Source organism: Lichenostomus cassidix, chromosome 3 (genome assembly GCF_008360975.1).
Source record: "Lichenostomus cassidix isolate B80296 chromosome 3, HeHo_3.0, whole genome shotgun sequence".
NCBI classification, from domain to species: Eukaryota; Metazoa; Chordata; class Aves; order Passeriformes; family Meliphagidae; genus Lichenostomus; species Lichenostomus cassidix.
This window is the reverse complement of record NC_139483.1, coordinates 30041543-30059800: the sequence shown is the minus strand read 5'-3', so window position 1 is coordinate 30059800 and position 18258 is coordinate 30041543. Positions and strand designations below refer to the sequence as shown.

The following is an 18258-nucleotide window of genomic DNA, read 5'->3' as shown; positions in this document are numbered from 1 at the left end:
TGAACAATCCAAATTCTCTCAGCCTTTCCCTGTAGGAGAGGTGCTACACCCCTCTGATTATCTTGGTGTTCCTCCTCTGGACTATCTCCAACAGGTCCAAGTCCTTCCTGTGCTGGGGACCTCAGAGCTGGATGCAGCACTGCAGATGGGCTCTCACCAGAGCAGAGTAGAGAGGCAGAAAATCGTTCCTTTTCCCTGCTGGCCACACTGCTTTGGATGCAGCCCAGGACACGATTGTCTGTCATTGTTGCACATGACCAGCTCATGGCCAACCTCTCATCCACCAGCACCCAGGGATGCTGCCCTCGGGGTACACCAAGGGACCACCAACAGCTCTCTGATTAAGAGCAGATGCATCTTCACAATTTGTGGTGCAGTGACCAGCACAGCACCTGTGAGCTCTCCTTGTGCCTGGGAACAGCCGGAGTGCCACCTCCTGCTCCTGGGGTGAACTACACCAGTCTGCCAGTGGGAACCCCCCTCCCTCTGCACATCATTCACAGCTATCACCTCCTTGCACCACCAGGCACCAAAACCCATGTGGGGGCTCAAGTCCCCTCATCCCCCTTCCAGCTTCCTTTGCTGGTGAGGACTGTTGTGCCCACAGCCTCAACACAGAATCACAGAATGGGTTTGTTTAGAAGGGACCACAGTGGCTTATCTAGTCCAAGCTCCCTGCTCAGGCAGAGTCATCCTAGAGCACATGGCACAGGATTGTGTCTAGACAATTCTTTAGTATCTCCAATGAGGGAGACTCCACAACCTCTCTAGGCAATCTGCCCCTGTGCGTGGTCACCCATAGAGTAAAGAAGTTCTTCCTCATTTCAGGTGGAACTTCCTGTGCATCAGTTTCTGGCCACTGCCTCTTGTTCTATTTTTTGGCACCACCGAGCAGAGCCTGGCTCAATCCTCTTGACATCCTCCCTTGAGACACTGATAGACATTGATGAGGTCCCCTCTCAGTAGTCTCTTCTCGAGGCTGAACAGCCCAGCTCCCTCAGCCTCTCCTCCTAAGAGAGATGCTCCTCTCCCTTCATCATCTTTGTTGCCCTTTGCGGGACCGGCTCCAGGGGCTCCATGTCTCACTTGAACTGAGGAGCCCAGAACTGGACAGTCTACTCCAGATACCGAAACGGTAAGGCTTAACATTGATTTATCTTATTATTTCCCTTGGGTGCTGAAAAGACAGCGTCTCCAAACACCGGCTTGCAACGGGACACGGGCCTGCCACGCACTCCGTGACAGCTTCTGTCCCCACCCCCCTCTTCCGCTGGGCCTCTAGTCACACGCAGCCTCAGGCCGGCACAGCTAGGCGGCTCCCGGCCTCGGGGGGAGCTGCAGGATGGAGCCGGGGCAGAGCGGATCGCCGGCTCCCTGCCCCAGCCGTGCAGCCCAAGAGGCGCCGCCGTAACCTCTGTGGAATACTCTGGAAGTGCCTTTGTACCGGTAGCTGTGTTCCTCCGCGACGGGGCGCGGGAAAGAGTCCCTCGCCGGGGCTTCCCGCCGCCCCTCTCCGTGGCGCTCGGAGGTTCCGGTCCCGCGGCCCTCCGAGCGCCCTGGCGAAGGGCGGCGGGGAGCCCTGGCTGGCGACTCCACAGCAGCAGCAAGAAGCTGAGCATTCATTGCACGCACGCCCCCACCAATGGCCGCCGCTAAACGGCAACGCCGGTGCGTCCCATACGCCATCCGCCTGTGGCGCGCTGACCAAGACCCCTTTAAGAGGAAGGATACGATGTGCCGTGAGGCGCCCTCTCGTCTCCGTGCCTATAAAAAGCGGCCGGTGCACGGGGTAGTTCTTTCGCCGCTCCCTCACGCTTGTAGAAGGTAGGGGCAGAACGGGGGATGGGGCTGGGCCGGATACCCCCACCGCTCCCTTCCCGGTGCTAATGCCCTGAAAGTGCGCTGAAAATAGGCCTGTGTTTGCCTTGTAGATGCCCGAGAAAGTGCAGCACGAGGAGGAAGATGCGGAGACCTTCGCTTTCCAGGCGGAGATCGCCCAGCTCATGTCCCTTATCATCAACACCTTCTATTCCAATAAGGAGATCTTCCTGCGGGAGCTCATCTCCAACGCCTCCGATGTGAGCCTGGGCGGGAATGGGCTCCTTCTTCTGGGGCTCAGGGGCGGGCTGGTGTCCTGCCGGGGGTACCAGGGAGACGCCAGTTCCTGGGTATGCGGGGAGGCTTGTGCAGGGGAGGGACGGAGGCGGCTGTCGAGCAGAGAGGCCATATCGAGCATCCCTCTCTGCCCTAGGCCCTTGACAAGATCCGCTATGAGAGCCTGACCGACCCCTCAAAGCTGGACAGTGGGAAGGACCTCAAGATTGACATCATCCCCAACCCCCGGGACCGCACACTAACCCTGGTGGACACTGGCATTGGGATGACAAAAGCAGACCTCATAAACAATTTGGGCACCATTGCCAAATCCGGGACCAAAGCCTTCATGGAAGCCCTGCAGGTGGGTTGTCTTTGGCTGCATGGGTTCCCCTGGGGCCTGAGCCATAGGCTGGCACTGGCATACAAATAATAAATAAACAACAAAGAGGCCCCACTGCCTTGTTTGCTGAGAGAGCTGATGGCCTACCTAAGTGTGCTTCTCCACCTTTCTAGCAGTAGGGAGGAGCTGAAGGTAGAGCTGGTTGCCTGTTAGCACTTGTATGTTTTTCTCTGTGTACTTGACCCAGTTCTTTGCTGCTGTGAATCAGTCACAGACATCTTCTATCTCCTCCTTGGTTTTAGCAGTTGTTCTCTCTACTTTCACAGGCTGGCGCAGACATCTCCATGATCGGACAGTTTGGTGTGGGTTTCTATTCTGCCTATCTAGTGGCTGAGAAGGTGGTTGTCATTACCAAGCACAATGATGACGAGCAGTATGCTTGGGAGTCATCAGCTGGGGGCTCATTTACTGTCCGAACTGACCATGGTATGTATTGTACAAAAACCAAGCATGTTTTCCTGCCAGAAGTGCCCCTCTTCCTGGTGGTCCCTAGAGCTGTGCTGCATTGTCAGTCACACTGGTTAACGCTGGGTATTCTGCAATGTTTAGGCATGAGGAGCTGGTCACACTTGCTGCCCTGAAGCACTAATGTTTCTCTCCCTCCATTGCAGGTGAGCCCATTGGACGTGGCACCAAAGTAATCCTGTACTTAAAGGAGGACCAGACTGAGTACTTGGAGGAGCGTCGTGTCAAAGAGGTGGTGAAGAAGCACTCCCAGTTCATTGGCTACCCCATCATGCTCTATGTACGTAAAAAAAAGATTCTGGTGACCAACTGGAAAGCTGGAGGCAGAAGTAGGTAGTGTTGACAGGAGCACAGAAAAGGCCCAATACACAATCCTTTCTGTTCCCTTTCATAGTTTTTGGCTGCTGGGTACTGAGCAGTGGTGCTCTCAGCTTCTATGGCTGAAGGTGATTTGAGGTTGGGGGCTTACTGGAGGTGAAGGAGGTGGGCATCCAGCCACACTAAAGGTCTTTGATCTGTGCAGCTAAAGGGCATCTTAAACCAGCCATGGAAAAACGAGGGTTTCCTGCCACTTGTCTCATCTTCTCAGACACAGCGTTTTGATTGCATGAAGAGGGACTTTTGAGGGCTGGTTCCAAGAGAAGCTTTGATTCCAGATGATGCATTTGCTGGGCCTTGGAGGACACTATTTTTCATATCTGGAGCAAAAGCATTCTTGGTAGCTTTGGGCTAAACCTGACTATTGCTTGTTTCTTTCTCCACAGCTGGAGAAGGAACGTGAGAAAGAGATCAGTGATGATGAGGCAGAGGAGGAGAAAGATGAGAAGGAGGAAGAGTCAGTGTCCAAAGATGAGGAGAAACCCAAAATTGAGGATGTAGGCTCTGATGAAGAGGAGGAGGGAGACAAAGGCAAGAAGAAAAAGACCAAGAAAATCAAGGAGAAATATATTGACCAGGAGGAGCTGAACAAGACCAAACCAATATGGACCCGCAACCCTGACGACATCACACAGGAAGAGTATGGCGAATTCTACAAGAGCCTCACCAATGACTGGGAGGACCACTTGGCTGTCAAGGTGGGTGCTGGGCTATTCTGGCTTCCAGGGAGAGACCGAGTGCCCCTTTTCCAGCCCTGTTCCAGAGTCACCACATGGTTATGCTTCAGTGGGACTGAGCACTCTCAGGCCACTTGGTGATGCAGCAGCCTGCACTGTGACTCCCATGCAGGTGGAGGGGTTGGCAGTGTCAGTCCATAAGCAGGACAGGCAGGTGTGCTGTCTCAAAGAAGCTTTATTTCTCTGTCCAAGCCTGTTGGATGCCAGAGAACCTTGGCACATAGGGGATAGCGGGCCTGAGCAGGAGGAAATACAGGCCTCTTGAGTGTCAGAGATGCTGCTGTGCCCTCTTGCTAGCTGCCTACAGTGGAACTGGGGAAACGGGTAGAAGTGAAGCACCCTAGTAGCTGGTTTTTTTTTTTTTCCTCCTGGGTCCATAGCACTTCTCTGTGGAAGGGCAGCTGGAGTTCAGGGCCCTACTTTTCATCCCACGTCGTGCCCCTTTTGACCTCTTTGAGAACAAGAAGAAGAAGAACAACATTAAGCTGTATGTGAGGCGTGTCTTCATCATGGACAGCTGTGATGAGCTCATCCCCGAATACCTGAGTAAGAGCCCCCTGCCTCAGCCTCACAGTGTGGAGCTGGGATCCCCACAGCCTGTGCTACCAGTTGCGGTATAAAGGGATTGGATGAGGCACTGGCTGGTGTGGATGCACAGCAGTCAGTGTTTAGCTCTTTTTGTGTTAAGCTCAGAATCCTTAACCTGACACCTGTTTTCATTCTCCCTCCTCAGACTTCATCCGGGGTGTTGTAGACTCAGAGGACCTGCCTCTGAACATTTCTCGTGAGATGCTCCAGCAGAGCAAAATCCTCAAAGTGATCCGCAAAAACATTGTGAAGAAATGCTTGGAGCTTTTCTCTGAGCTGGCAGAGGACAAAGAGAACTACAAGAAATTTTATGAGGCTTTTTCCAAGAATCTGAAGGTAAGCTGGGTTTTGTGCACCTGGAGGAGGGAATCTCATCTGCCTGAGGAGCAATCTTGTCCCTATGCTGTGTCTTCTCTGCATGGATGTTAGGATAAAGGGAGTGGGTCTTGTGAATGCCTCAGAGTACCTTTGTGGGCAGCTGTCCCCTCTGGCTGCCCTAGGTCAAACACTCAAATGATTAGGAGGGGGGCAGATGGCTGTGTGTTAGGGGTGGCCAAGTGCATCCAAGTCCCATCCTGGAGACTTCATGCATCTCTTCTGCCCCCAGCTGGGCATCCATGAGGACTCCACCAACCGAAAGCGCCTTTCGGAGCTGCTGCGGTACCACACGTCCCAGTCTGGTGATGAGGTGACTTCGCTTTCAGAGTATGTGTCCCGTATGAAGGAGAATCAGAAGAGTATCTACTACATCACAGGTGAGCCAGAGCTTCTCTGAGCGCTAGTGAAGTGGAGGCAGGTAACCTGCATACGAAACCCAATTTAAAACTTTTCCTGCTGCCTTCAGCGGGCTGTCCCTGCTGCATTGCAGCTCATTCCTGGGGGCTGGGGAATGGCCGCCAGGCCTAGAACCCTGGCTGCTGCCCGTTTTATGTTAGGGGCCCCAAGTGACTGATGCTGTTTGTCCTGCTGTAACCTGCTCTTACATGTTGGTGATGTTTCATTTCTACCCTCCACAAACCCAGGGGAGAGTAAGGAGCAGGTTGCTAACTCAGCTTTTGTGGAGCGTGTACGGAAGCGTGGCTTTGAGGTGGTATACATGACAGAGCCCATTGATGAGTATTGCGTGCAGCAGCTCAAGGAGTTTGATGGCAAGACCCTGGTATCAGTCACCAAAGAGGGGCTGGAGCTGCCTGAGGATGAGGAGGAGAAAAAGAAGATGGAGGAGAGCAAGGCCAAGTTTGAGAACCTCTGCAAACTTATGAAGGAGATCCTGGACAAGAAGGTGGAGAAGGTGAGATGGGCAGGGAACTTGACCCTGGGCTAGAGGGAGGGCTGGGTCCTCCGGGCTGCAGGCAAGGGCCCCCGCTCAATGCATGCCTCTCATCTCCTGCAGAGGAGCCGCTAAAGGAGACTGGAGGTCCCAGCATGCACCATCTTGCTCTAAGCAGCCAGGCTGCAGGCGAGGGGCACTGACCCAAATACATGCATTGATGGGAGAGGGTAAGTGTGGGAAACATGCAGTGGGTGCTCAAAGTGCTGGCTGAGCTGTCCAAACTAGTCTGTGCAGCAGTCCTGGAGCTGCTTGGAGCATCTCTGCTTGCTTTGGGGTGTCCCCAGGTGAACCAGGGGCAAAGATGGGCTATCACGTGCTGTGGCTGGGCCCAGTCCAGGGCATAGCAGGGCCTTGCTCAGCTAACCCTTGGCTATGTTGGCAGGTCACAGTCTCAAACCGGTTGGTTTCGTCTCCCTGCTGCATCGTCACCAGCACCTATGGTTGGACAGCCAACATGGAGCGCATCATGAAGGCTCAGGCACTGCGGGACAACTCCACCATGGGCTATATGATGGCCAAGAAGCACCTGGAGATCAACCCTGACCACCCAATTGTGGAAACCCTGCGCCAGAAGGCTGATGCTGACAAGAATGACAAAGCTGTTAAAGATCTGGTGGTGCTACTCTTTGAAACTGCTCTGCTGTCTTCTGGTTTCTCCCTGGAAGATCCCCAGACCCACTCCAACCGCATCTACAGGATGATCAAACTGGGGCTTGGTGAGTATCAGTGCAACTTCTCAGGCATGGAGCAGGTCCTGAAAGCAGGTTAACTGGTCAGGCTGGTGTCTTGGGGCAGGGGGATGCCAGTAAGTGAGCCATGCTGGTATGATGTGTGCAACTGGCTCTGTACATAAGGTGGCCAGGAGAAAGTGTAAACCTGGAACAAGTTACTTCAGAAGGGCTCAGGGTTCTGGGTAGACTGTCCTGTCCTCCACAATGCCAGAAGGCACCACCAGCATGTTCAGATGACAAGCTGAGGCTTTTTATTCCGTCAGAGTAAACGTGAAAAGTCTGTCATAGGTGATGTGACCCATCTGCTGAAACAGCTTGTGCTTGCACACAGCCTTTTCCTCCAAATTCACTATTTAGCTAAAAATGTAAATTAGAAGGTGCTGTGGCTTGGCACAACTGAGTTTCTAACTCTGTGCTGCCTAGTCTCAGTAGGAGTAGGGTCCTCTAATACTCAAGTTGCAGGTAAGGGGCCTGTATGGTAGTACAACTTCCTGTTCAGAATTTACTGAAACAGCAACTTGCAGTGTTGGAAACTGATTAGCTCTAGAGTCTTGCAACTGCTTTATTTGTGATTTGTCTGGATTTACTGCATTTTTCCCTAGAGAAATGTTCATGGCTTAAGCTATGTTCACTCCAGGGTTTTGTGGTGCTGAGTGACAAGTCTTTTGTAGTTAACCTCTACTGGCTAAGGAGTGCACTCTAATGGTATAGGTAGTATCCATCTACTAGTGCGGATATTACTGGGAAGATGCTACTGAATCAGGATTAGTGCTGTAGTTGACCATAACTCCTAACAATGTTGACTTGCATTGTTAGTTTTCAGCCTGGAGAAAAAGGAGACTGAGGGGAGACCTTATTGCAGTGTACAGCTTCCTCACAATGAGAAGCAGAGGGGCCTGTACTGATCTTTTCTCTCTGGTGACCAGTGACAGGACCTGAGGGAATGTCATGAAGCTGTGTCAGGGGAGGTTTAGGTTGGATGTTAGGAAAAGGTTCTTCATCCAGACACTGGTTGTCCAAAGAAGTCTCCCCAGGGAAGTGGTCACAGCACCAAACCTGCCAGCATTCAAGAAGCATTTAAACAACACTCTGAGGCACATGGTGTGATTCTTGAGGCTGTCCTGTGCAGAGCCAGGAGCTGGACTTGACTGATCATTGTGGGTCCCTTCCAAATCAGAATATTCTGTGATTATGTGAACTACTGGATGCTAAGAGCCCTTCTCCTCAGGCTGTGGGCAGGAGCCAGGTTTATTCGAGGAGAGGCTGTACATCTGGGATAAGATGTCATTTGGAGGCTTTATCTCTTTCCTCTCCTCTCCCAGGCATTGAGGAAGATGAGATGACTGCAGAGGAACCCAGTGCAGCTGTCTCGGAGGAAATTCCCCCTCTGGAGGGAGATGAAGATACATCCCGCATGGAAGAGGTAGACTAAAGGAGGAAGGCTCTTCCTTTACCTGCCAGACCTCTGCTCTATGTTATGTCTGCTTAGAAGATGGTCTACTCCCACTGGCTGCTACTGACTCCTTGGTGGTGTCTGTATTTTTGGCTGTGTTTGGTTGGGGTTGTTTTTGGCAGGGTGCAGGAGGGCATGATTCCCTGTTTGTTAGTAGTGGTTCAGGTAGCCTGAGGCCTGTCTGTTCTGTGTCTTTCTGCTTGTGTAGGAACAGCTGCTGGGGTGTGGAGGTGTGAGGAGGCATCAAGCTTCCCCTTTCTCCTCCTCATGGGGTGTCCCATGTTACCAGTAGGCATTAAACACTGTCCTTATTCTACTGGGGTGGGAGAGCTCTTCCTCGAGGCTGCTACCTCCCTGAAACCCCAGGAAGCATAATGTATTTTGGCTGGTTTCTGTTTGATTATTTTTCTGGGTTTTTTTGTTCTACTGGAATAAAAGAATTGATGATTTATCTGGCCGGGTCCCTTGTGTTTCATGCCTACTCTATGGACGAAAATGTCTCAGCTTGTGCCTGAGGGTATTGGTCTGCTGGCATCTCCTGTGCCCTGACTGGTTTTCTGAGCCCTGCTTTAGGTGATCTTTACCCCTTCCATGCCCAGGCAATATGAAGTGGGTGGAAGGAACACCTGACCTGCTGTGCAGGTGGGGTCATCTCCAATGGGCAGTAGTTTTCCACGTGAGTGCTGCATGCCCCACAGCCTGGGAGCAAACCTCCAATCTGCACAGATCAGCTGGGTGAGCTGTGCCAGGGCCTGAGCCTGGGCTGCTGCTTCTTGGTTTGATCTGAGCCACCCCTAGGGCAGGACTGGGGCAGGAGCCATCTGCCTATTCGATTGCAATGTGGAACAGGGTGTGGAGTGACAGCTCAAGACTGTAGTCAAACTGCCTCTTCAGCCATTAGGCCAAAGACTATTCCTTTCCTCCCCCCGGCAGACTGCCCTTTCTGGCCTTCTGCAGCCATTGGGTGTTTGGCAGTATCTGGCTTCTTTCCATCTGTGTCCCAGATGACAAGCATGGGACATCATCTCTGACTGAGCTGCCCCAAGCACTGAGCTCACACCCCATGAGGTTTGTCACCCCTGGCCACAATGGCCCTTGGGATTTGTCAGGGAAAAATTACACCAACAGTGAGTTCTCTTGCTGCCTGCATGCCAGCTGCCACAGATGTAAAATGGAATGGGCTTTAGCCAGTACCCCTCTTTAACAGGGACGCAGAGCCTGCTGGAATCCCTCACTGCACACCAAGACACTGAGCACTGTGCTGCCAGTGTGGCAGCTGTGTGGGTGCAGCCTGCTAAGGCAGTGCTGGAGCTGAGCTAGCAAATTGTTTAGAAGTAGGATTTCTCTCTGGATAGGAAGATGTTGCCAAATCCTGAATCAATAAAAATTAACTTTTTAAGTTCATATTCTGGGTTTTCTTTTTCCACTAATGTTTTGTTTAAATCTACATTTTAATTAGAAAGCTTATCCCATTGTATCCTATTCCCAATCTAGCAATGTGGGCTTTTGTTGTTCATGGTTATTTTGTTTGTTTTTTTTTAATCAAAGGAAATCTCATTCCATTTTCAGTCTGTCAGCAGATAGTGGGGGTAGACATTTGGGGGAATTTGTAGGGCAGGATGGAAAGCTGTGAAATTGCACAGGCACTTCCAAAAGCTCAGAGCTAGAAAAGGTAAACCTGCTGGAGAGCCAAGTGCTCTGAAGCCCAGGTTGTGCTCAGCACCAGCTCTGGTCTCTGTGCAGGCTCAGCTAAGTCACCACCATCCCTACTTTCCTTCTGTGTTTCTCTTATAACCATCACCTGAATCTCCCCTTCCCTAGCCCTGTTAGGCCCCAGTCCTGTCTCTGACTCCAGACCCACCCCAGCCTACAAGGTTTTTCACCAGACCTCCCATATGTGCCAGCAGGATAGACCATCCGCACCTCCAGCCTCTCGTGGCTTTGGTGTGACGCCTTGGGCTGGTGCAGCTACACCCAACATGCTACAGCACAGGTGGCCCTGGCTGGCAGGTGCTCAGCAGGCCTCTATCACCTCTCTGTTGCTACACCCACAGGGAATTTCTCAAGTTGCACCATGCAGGGAACCCAGGAGCCAAACTAGACTCAGGCTGATGGCTCCTCCTCTGCCCCACCAGCATAAGCAGCATTCCAAACCTGGAGATGCTCCCCAGTTGTGCTTGCAAGGATCTCCTCTCAGGCCTTGCAGCTTTAGGTGCAACCTTGGTTAATACCTGCCTTGGCAAAAAAGAGAGAGAGGCACCTATTTGGAAAAATAATTTTGCTATCCCAGAGAGACTAGAGAAACAGGAAGAGTCGGAATTTTCTCCCCGTCTTTCCAGGTACATGGAAAAAAAAACCCAACCAACTAAAAAACCCCCACATTTACGCCCATGGCACTCTATGCGGCATATTTTTAATTTAATAAAATAAAAAGAGGAAAAAAGTTGCCTTGCAAAAGTACCAAAACCTGCTGGTTTGTCAGTCAGGTTGTGTTGATGAGATAAGGATTGACCAGTAAAACCCAGGCTTCGGGGGAAGAACAGCTTTCACTGCTCCATCCCCTGCTGTCTGTGGAGCAGGAACAAGGCACCGCTAGCGGGCTCTGCGCCATGTCCCAACCCTCCAGGCACAGACTCTGGCCAGCCCCTGGGAAAACCAGCACCAGTGCCTCCAGGTGGTAGGAGAAAGAGGTGTTGTTTGTGCTTGTCTGAATGGCAACTGCAAATCCCAGAAACCATGGCACTGAGGGACCCAGAGGTGATGCTGGGGCTTCTGGGCAGTGCAGCCTTTGGCCTGTAACAGGAGCAGATGTAACCAAAAATCAACCTTGAAGGACTTGGCAAGCCTTGGGAACTGTACTGGCCAGCTCAGGTGCTGCATAAAAATCAGCCTGGGCTGAGGGGAGCAAAGAAAAGTGTCTTGGAGCAGGGACAAAGAATTGATAAAACCAAACTGGGAAGTACTGGCTTTCACTGCAGTGCCTTCCCAGAGCAGATTCCAGGCCTGGGGTAGGATAGGCTGGGAGTCCTTCCCTTAGCTGTGCCTGTACTACCCAGAGCCCCTCCTGGAATGGAGGAAGAGAGCTCCCTACCTTTGATGGGCTCAGCTTGGGACTTGCCTCACTCAAAAGTGTTTCAAAAAGAAACCTAGTGTTTTGCTTGCCCCTTCCTCCTGCCAAGCTCTAGTACTAACAGAAATGGAAGAGCATCAGCCAGAGGCAAGACAGTGGCAGGGAAGAGTTCCCTTGCTCATCAGTGACTTTGGGGGAGAAGCCACAAGACAGAGGTGGGACAGGAATACCAGCAGCCCCATGCTGGTGTGCCCCCAGGCCTGTGCCTTGGCTCTAAGTCTTTGACCTATTAAGGCAAATGGAAAGGTTTGGAGCTGCATCAGCCCACAGCATTTCCTGGGCTTGTTCCAGCCCCTTTCCCAGGAAAAGCAGGTGGAAAACTGAGTCATTGGTCCTGCCTATCCATACCCCACTCCGCTCCTCAGTGGGTTCTGAGAAATCAAGCAAGTACCCTTGAGAGGAGGCAGGACAGAGGGCACGGCTTAAATGCCATGGCCTCAGCTACCTTAGACCTTTTGTACAGGGGTCTCGCCTGGCGGGAGCTTCTTACTGCGCTTCTTCATGCGACTGCGGGCGTAGACACGGAGAAAGAGGGCCATGAAGACAACAGCTATGCCCAGCCCACCCACAACAGTGACAGTGTGCCCATAGATGAGGCAGGAGAGGAGGATGGCAAAGGCCTGTCGCAGTGTCATGATGATGGTGAAGACAGCTGCCCCGAACTGGTTGATGGTGTAGAAGATGAAGAGCTGGCCGCAGGCAGAGCACACGGAGAGCAGCACGGCATGGGCGGTGAACTCTGAGTGGCGAGCCATGAAGCGCAGTGACTCCAGCAAGGCACCCTGCTCCAACAGCGAGCCCACGGTGAAAAGGCAGGAGAAGACGTTGACACCAAACATCATCTGCACAGGAGACATCTTGTAGGTGAAGAGAGCATCCTGCCAGTTGGAGGTGAAGCTGTCGAAGATGATGTAGCCAGCCAGGAGCACTATGCCAGAGAAAGTGGTGACAGTGGACACGTGCCTGTTAGGAGCGCTGGAGAGCAGGAACATGCTGACCCCCACGGAGATGAGGGCAGCAGTCAGGTACTCCCAGTACTCATAACTCTTGCGTGATACCAGTTTGCCCATCATCATCACCGGGATCACTTTGGAGGCCTTGGCCAGCACTTGGGTGGGGAAGCTGATATATTTGAGTGCCTCATACTGACACCAGCTGCTGAGGATGTTGGAGAGAGAGGCAAAGGAGTATTTGTACATAGGAGCCCCATGGCGGGGCTGCTTGGTCAGGGCGCAGTACAGACCAGCCACTGTGAAGGCCAGGATGCGGTTCATGAACACCAGGAACTGGGAGTCCTTGAACTTCTCACCAGGGTCTGTTTCAGTGGCACCATACGTTCTTGTCATCACACGCTCCTGGAGGACACCCCATGTGAGGTAGGAAGCCTGCAAAGCAGCAGGAGGGAGCACAGGGAGAGTCAGGACCCACAACAGCAACTGCTAGCAACCACAGGAAGAAGAGACCTCAGCAGATCCTTGCACTCCTTGGTGTTGACTCATCCTCTGCTTGGCAATGCTTCCCTGAGACACTGGGAGACAGAACCACCCCCTACTCCACCTGTCTGAGGGAACCTGCTGTCCCATGTGGTTACAACCAGGAACATCCTGTTCCAAACAAAACCTGCTCAGTGTACAGGGGAGAAAAGCCCACAATGCAAACATCCTGCTGTAGAGCAAGCAGTTACACTTTGAGCTTTGAGCTGCTTAAAGCCTGCGGAACCAGACTGACAGAATCAGGGAATGTTACCGATACACAGCTGCGGTTTTGGTGCCAGCTCCCTGCGGCATGTCCTGGCAGTTTTCCCAGTAGCCTCTGCACTGGTTTTCACTTCCAGCTCCCTAGGCCTGGTTTTTACATCCAAATCAATTCTGGTTTCAAACCCAGCAGACAAAATTATCCACCAGGGATGATCAGTGTCCTGGTTGTCATCTCAACTACTTTTGGTGCAACAACACCAAGTCCCTCAGAAGTACCACAGACTTCCTCTTACCACTTATCTCCCAAGGAACTAAGGCACACAGAGATGGAAGAACTTGGTGGCCCACAGCAATTCTGAATGGACTGTGAGAGTAGCCCAGAGAATGTGTCTTCTCCTGGCTGCAGACACCTCGGTTTTTCTATCTCAGTGCCGACATTACTATTTTTAGTCCTCATAGATGCAAAAAGCTGCCCTTCCTAATGACGCTCAGGCTGTAGCTGAGACTTGGGGAATCTAAGATTTTAAATTCCTATTTATCTGTAGCTGAATGCAGTATTTTCTCTCCACTACACAAATTCAATCCACCAAGGCAGAATGCATCAGCCCCAGACAGTGACCCAGGGGAGAGCTCGGGAGTTAAGAGGGCTCAAACTATCTGCTGATCTGACATCAGGGCCAGAACAAAAGCAGCCCTAACAATTTGCTGAATCACAGAATTTTCAGAGTTTTCCCTACCCATGGCTCTGGAGGACTGTGACCAGACAGACAGGATGCTCCAACCCAAATGACAAAAGCTAAATGGACCACCATAGCCCCTAGAGGTGGACTATCCTGGCTGAGAGGCTGTCCCAGCCTCCAACCCTGCCCTAATCAAGGACAGTACTGCATCCCTGATCTTCAAGGAACTGACAGTCACTAACCCACTGGCCACCTCCTCCTTCCAGAGTGGGACAGCCACATACACATACACAGGACCCTTACCTGTAGACCAGCAGCACAGAAGAGCAGCTTGAAGACCTGTCGGGCTGTGGAGGATTCTGTGGGCTCTGCTCGGGGTGGCAGGGAGCCATCCTCCTGGTGTACAGACTTCACCTCAGAGCCAAACACGCATGATTTGATGACAGGGAAGCAAATGCCTCGGCCTGAACAGGGTAAGAGAAGATGGAGACAATTAACCAAAGACTGAGCACCACAAGCTGCACCAGCTTGAGCGGTGAAGCCTCCCTCCTCACTAGCCTCCAGATGTGCTGGCATGGGGGCCTCAGAGAAATTTTTTTCAGGATAGCACCTAGACAGCACTAGGATGCAGCTCTGTGAGTGCCTCAAGCCTGACAAAGCAGGTTGGGGAAACAACCTGAATAGGAAAGACTGAGCAGGTGCAGAGAGCTCCAAGGGATGCAGGATATGGAAGGGAAGCTCCTGCCCCTACCTGTCTCCAAGTAGTTCCTTCTCTTGAAGTACTGGATGAGGAGGAATCCCGGCACTACAATACTTGCATAGCCAGCAGCATTAACAAAGAAACGGAAGAGCCAGAAGTCCCCCCATGAGTCCTCCAGGGCAGGGGCAATCTCTTCACCAGTAGCCATCGTAGGGAGGGAAGCCAGCACGAGGGGAAGGCAAAATCTGCAGAAAGAGGAAGAGGCAGGTGGTAGGCCACTGGTACATGAGCAGCTCCACTCCATATGCCTGCAGCAGCCAGCACCCAGCCTGCTCCTCACCACCTGTAACACCCAACATCCAGACCCCACCGCAGCGACAACAGTGATGCTGGTGGCACACAGACTAGGCAAAGTCCTCTGGAACTGAAAAGCACAGGCCAGACATCTATGTTTGCTTCTTTGCATCTATGTTTGCTTGTTAAAGTTGGTTGCCCTGGAACATGCGGACTTAAAACCTTGGATTCCCAGGATTAGAGAGAACACTGCTGTAACCATCTGATTTTGACAACACTCAATCCAAATGCAAGGAGCACCTCACACCTCACCTTTACAGGTTAAACTTTAGCACAGCTTTTGGGTAGAAAAGGAAAAGGTCACTGAATGGAAAAACTGACTCCTACCTAGAAGCTCATGTTTCAAGCCTGTGGCCATGAGCAAGCCTTCCTCTGGAAACAAACAGTTCAGAGCTTTGCCCTCCAGCTGCATCAGGTGAGTGCGGAGGAGAGGCAAGGGTTTGGGCTGCCAGCCTCCCCCACCACCCAGTGCAGCCCTGGAAGTGTGCCAAGACATTCCCCACAGCTCAGAGGAAATTACCAGGGTCCACCCGCTTGGCAAAACACAGCCAGAAAGCCAAGGCTGCAAAGGAACTTTCCTAGCAGCTGTCTGGTTGGGATTTTACCAGGACTATCCAATGAAGTACAGTTGATATTTTTCAGCTGTAGCTGTAGGAAGTGATCTAGCCAGCTTTAAAACAGCTTTAATAGTCCTTGAAGGAGTTTCTTCCTCCACTGTCCTCTCCCTTACAGAGGCAAATCTGCAATATTCAGGGGCACCAGGTACTCAACAGAATGAGCAACCAAGTGAGAACTTCCTACACCCAAGGCCACTTGCATCCTTCCCTCACACAGCAAACTGCAGCTTCCTGCATCAGGGTAAAAGGTTTCCCTGGTCCGTGCTACATCCCTGCCCCACTTTCCTCATTGGAGAAAGCTTCCCAGTTGCCTCGGGGGCCAGGTGAGGGTGCTGTAGGATGGCTACATAAGCACACACCAGAAAAGCTTCTGTGACTGAAAGCAATAGACATGTTAATTCCTACTCCCCCAGAAATAAGCGAGTCAGAGGAATTTAGGCCCTGTTTAGGGATGTACCTAGCCCCAGTACTGTACAGCTGTGACCTCCGGTAGCCCTCACATGAAACTCAGAGATTTACAAACTTAAGAGCTTTAAAGGCAAGAAAGTCCCCTACCACTTCATGAGCAAGCACTGCCCTCAAAGTCATCTCCCCTTGGAAAAGACCTCAGGGGCTTTTCTAGTCCTCATTTGCTGTGGCCAGGCCCCTGGAGTTCAATAACCTGACCAAAGCTGAGGCTGAGGCTGTGTTTCACCCAGAAATCTCCCTCTAATGACTTAAATGACACAGAAATTCCCAGCTCAGGGAGAACTGCAAATGACAAGGGGTGGATTTCTTTGCCTGCTTCCTATTCATCTCTCTCTCTTCCCTAGAAAAGACAGTTTCCCACCTCCATTCTATCTCTCCTGCTGCAGGGGCATCAAGGAAGGCTATACAGGTGCTGTGGGATGCAAAACCTGAGCTCAGTGCTGGCACCCGGGGCTGAAGCTGCCATGTGCTCCTGGATTTGCCCCTATTAAATCACCCTGGCTGACGGCGGGGTGCAGAAATGCCGTTCACTTTTGCAGAAGTCAGATATAAATGACAGGGTCGGTTGCCACATTGCCAACTTGACAGGGACTGCAAGCTCTGTTCAGCACGACTGCACTTGCTGTTACCCCGCCAGCTCCTGAAGCGCTGCCATGGGAGGAGAATCAGCTCTGCTCTCCCACAGCGACCCTGAAGAGGAGGCTACGGAGGGACAATGGCCCTCTATGCCTGCGCTAGCAATTCCCAGGCCCCGAGAGCTGACTCAGTGCAGCAGGCCCTGCCCTCTCTGCCGAGGCTGCGAAGGAACAGGGACGCCAGTGTTACAGGTAGAAAGCAGGGGGGCTGAGCAGGCGACGTGCTGAGGCATGAAAGGAGCCTTAGTGTGGGGCCCGCGGAGCAGCCCCAAGAGCCGGGACAACAGCCCTGGCCGCTGGCTCCCCTGGGCACAGCAAGGGCAGCTCCCAAACGCAGCGCTTCGGAGCCGGGCTGGCACCCAGCCCCGCCTGGGATGCACAGTTTGGGCCCCGGCTCTGAAAAAGATCCCTGCCTACAGCCTGATACTCTCGAGCGCGCCTCCAGCGCTGAGGTCAAATCCAAGCTTGGAGCTGACAAGTACATGCTAACAGCTCGGAATCTCGTGTCTGCTCCCTGTCCCTGTCCCTGCACGCAGCCGGGTGGCAGGGGGCACCTGCCATCGTCCCCCCACGGCCGACCGCCGCCTCTGCCCAGGGGCCACGAGCAGAGGCACCGGGCTGCCGCTCCCCGCCGGCCGTGGGGCACCCTCCGCCGCCCGAGGGGCCTGCCCGGGGAAAGCCCTACGCTTGCCTCTCCGGGGCTTCTTTGCCCCGAGGCTCCGGCGGCCACTGCCCAGGGATCGGCCCTGCAGGAGAGGCAGCGCCCGGCCGGCCGAGGGGCGAGCGTGGTGCCGGCGCCGCCTCCCTGCCCGGCGGCCACGTTCGCAGCTAGCGGGCCGGCAGCGCGGCGGCGGCCCTCGCCCGCCCTCGCCGAGCGGGGCGGCTGCCGCCCGCAGCCCAGCCCGCCCTCCGCGCCCGCCCCGGCCTCGCTACCCACCTGCGGCCCGGCCCCGGCCCGGCCCCGGCCGGCTCCCCTCGGCTCCGCTCCCGGCGGCGGCGGCGGCGGAACCCCCGCCCGGCGGGCGCGCTCGGCGCCCCACAGCGCCCCTGCCGCTCCGGAGGGACGCGGCGGGCGGGGCGGGGCGGGACGGCAGGGGAGGGGAGGAGACCGCGATCTCGGGATCACACAATCCATCAGGTTGGAACAGACCTGGGATCATCGAGGCCGACGTGTGACCGAGAACCTGGCGCTGAGTGCCACGTCCAGTCCACGTTCCTTAAACGCCTCCAGGGACGGTGACTCTACCACCTTCCTGGCCTGTCTATTCCAATCTTTAATTACCCTTTCTGAGGAGAAATTTCTCCTACAATCCAACCTAAATCTCCCCCGGCACCGCTTGAGGTTATGTCCTTTTGTCCTGTCGCTGATTGCTGGTTGCCTGGGAGAAGAGGCAGATCCCCACCTGGCTACCCCCTCCTTTCGGGAAGTTGTAGAGTTTGACAAGGTCTCCCCTGAACCTCCTTTTCTTCAGGCTAAACACCCCCAACTCCCTCAGCTGCTCATCGTCTGACTTTTGCTCCGAAGCAAAACCAGATCTCTTGCCCTTCTCCAGACATACTCCAGCACCCTCTTGAAATGAGTGGCCCAGAACTGGACACAGGACTCGATGTGCAGCCTCACAGGTTCAGAGGGATGATCACTTCCCTAGTCCTGATGGCCACACTATTCTTGATTCAAGCTAGAAGTCCTCGAAGCTGACCCTGGCATCTCCCCATCCCTGCCCCGTCTAAGGACAGCCCCCTCCAACCTGCCAGCCCTTCACTGGGCACAGCCACAGCTGGTCCCAGGAGCAGG

The 18258-nt window shown here is 53.4% G+C and overlaps 2 protein-coding genes across 3 annotated transcripts; one reads left to right on the top strand and one right to left on the bottom strand.

Moving 5' to 3' along the window:
• The first annotated feature begins 1493 nt into the window (after nt 1–1493).
• HSP90AB1 (heat shock protein 90 alpha family class B member 1) lies at nt 1494–8633 on the top strand. Of its 2 annotated transcripts, none has more exons than XR_014850772.1 (12): nt 1494–1824; nt 1932–2078; nt 2252–2458; nt 2764–2923; nt 3109–3242; nt 3727–4038; nt 4458–4623; nt 4811–5001; nt 5273–5420; nt 5688–5956; nt 6059–6165; nt 6381–6520. XR_014850772.1 is itself a non-coding variant. In XM_085055112.1 (12 exons), the coding sequence occupies exons 2-12, from the start codon at nt 1932–1934 to the stop codon at nt 8159–8161; spliced, it is 2178 nt and encodes a 725-aa protein (XP_084911238.1). In that variant the 5' UTR covers nt 1517–1824; the 3' UTR covers nt 8162–8633. The 2 variants fall into 2 exon arrangements, 1 of the variants encoding a protein (XP_084911238.1); XM_085055112.1 differs by lacking the exon at nt 6059–6165 and adding an exon at nt 8052–8633 and having other exon boundaries at nt 1517–1824; nt 6381–6714.
• Nucleotides 8634–10563: 1930 nt separating this feature from the next.
• Nucleotides 10564–17522, bottom strand: SLC35B2 (solute carrier family 35 member B2). The gene is made up of 4 exons (XM_085055126.1): nt 17401–17522; nt 14441–14634; nt 13993–14153; nt 10564–12697 (listed from the first exon to the last, which is right to left on the bottom strand). Exons 2-4 carry the CDS (start codon nt 14595–14597, stop codon nt 11759–11761), a joined length of 1257 nt encoding a protein of 418 aa, XP_084911252.1. The 5' UTR covers nt 14598–14634; nt 17401–17522; the 3' UTR covers nt 10564–11758.
• Nucleotides 17523–18258: the final 736 nt, after the last annotated feature.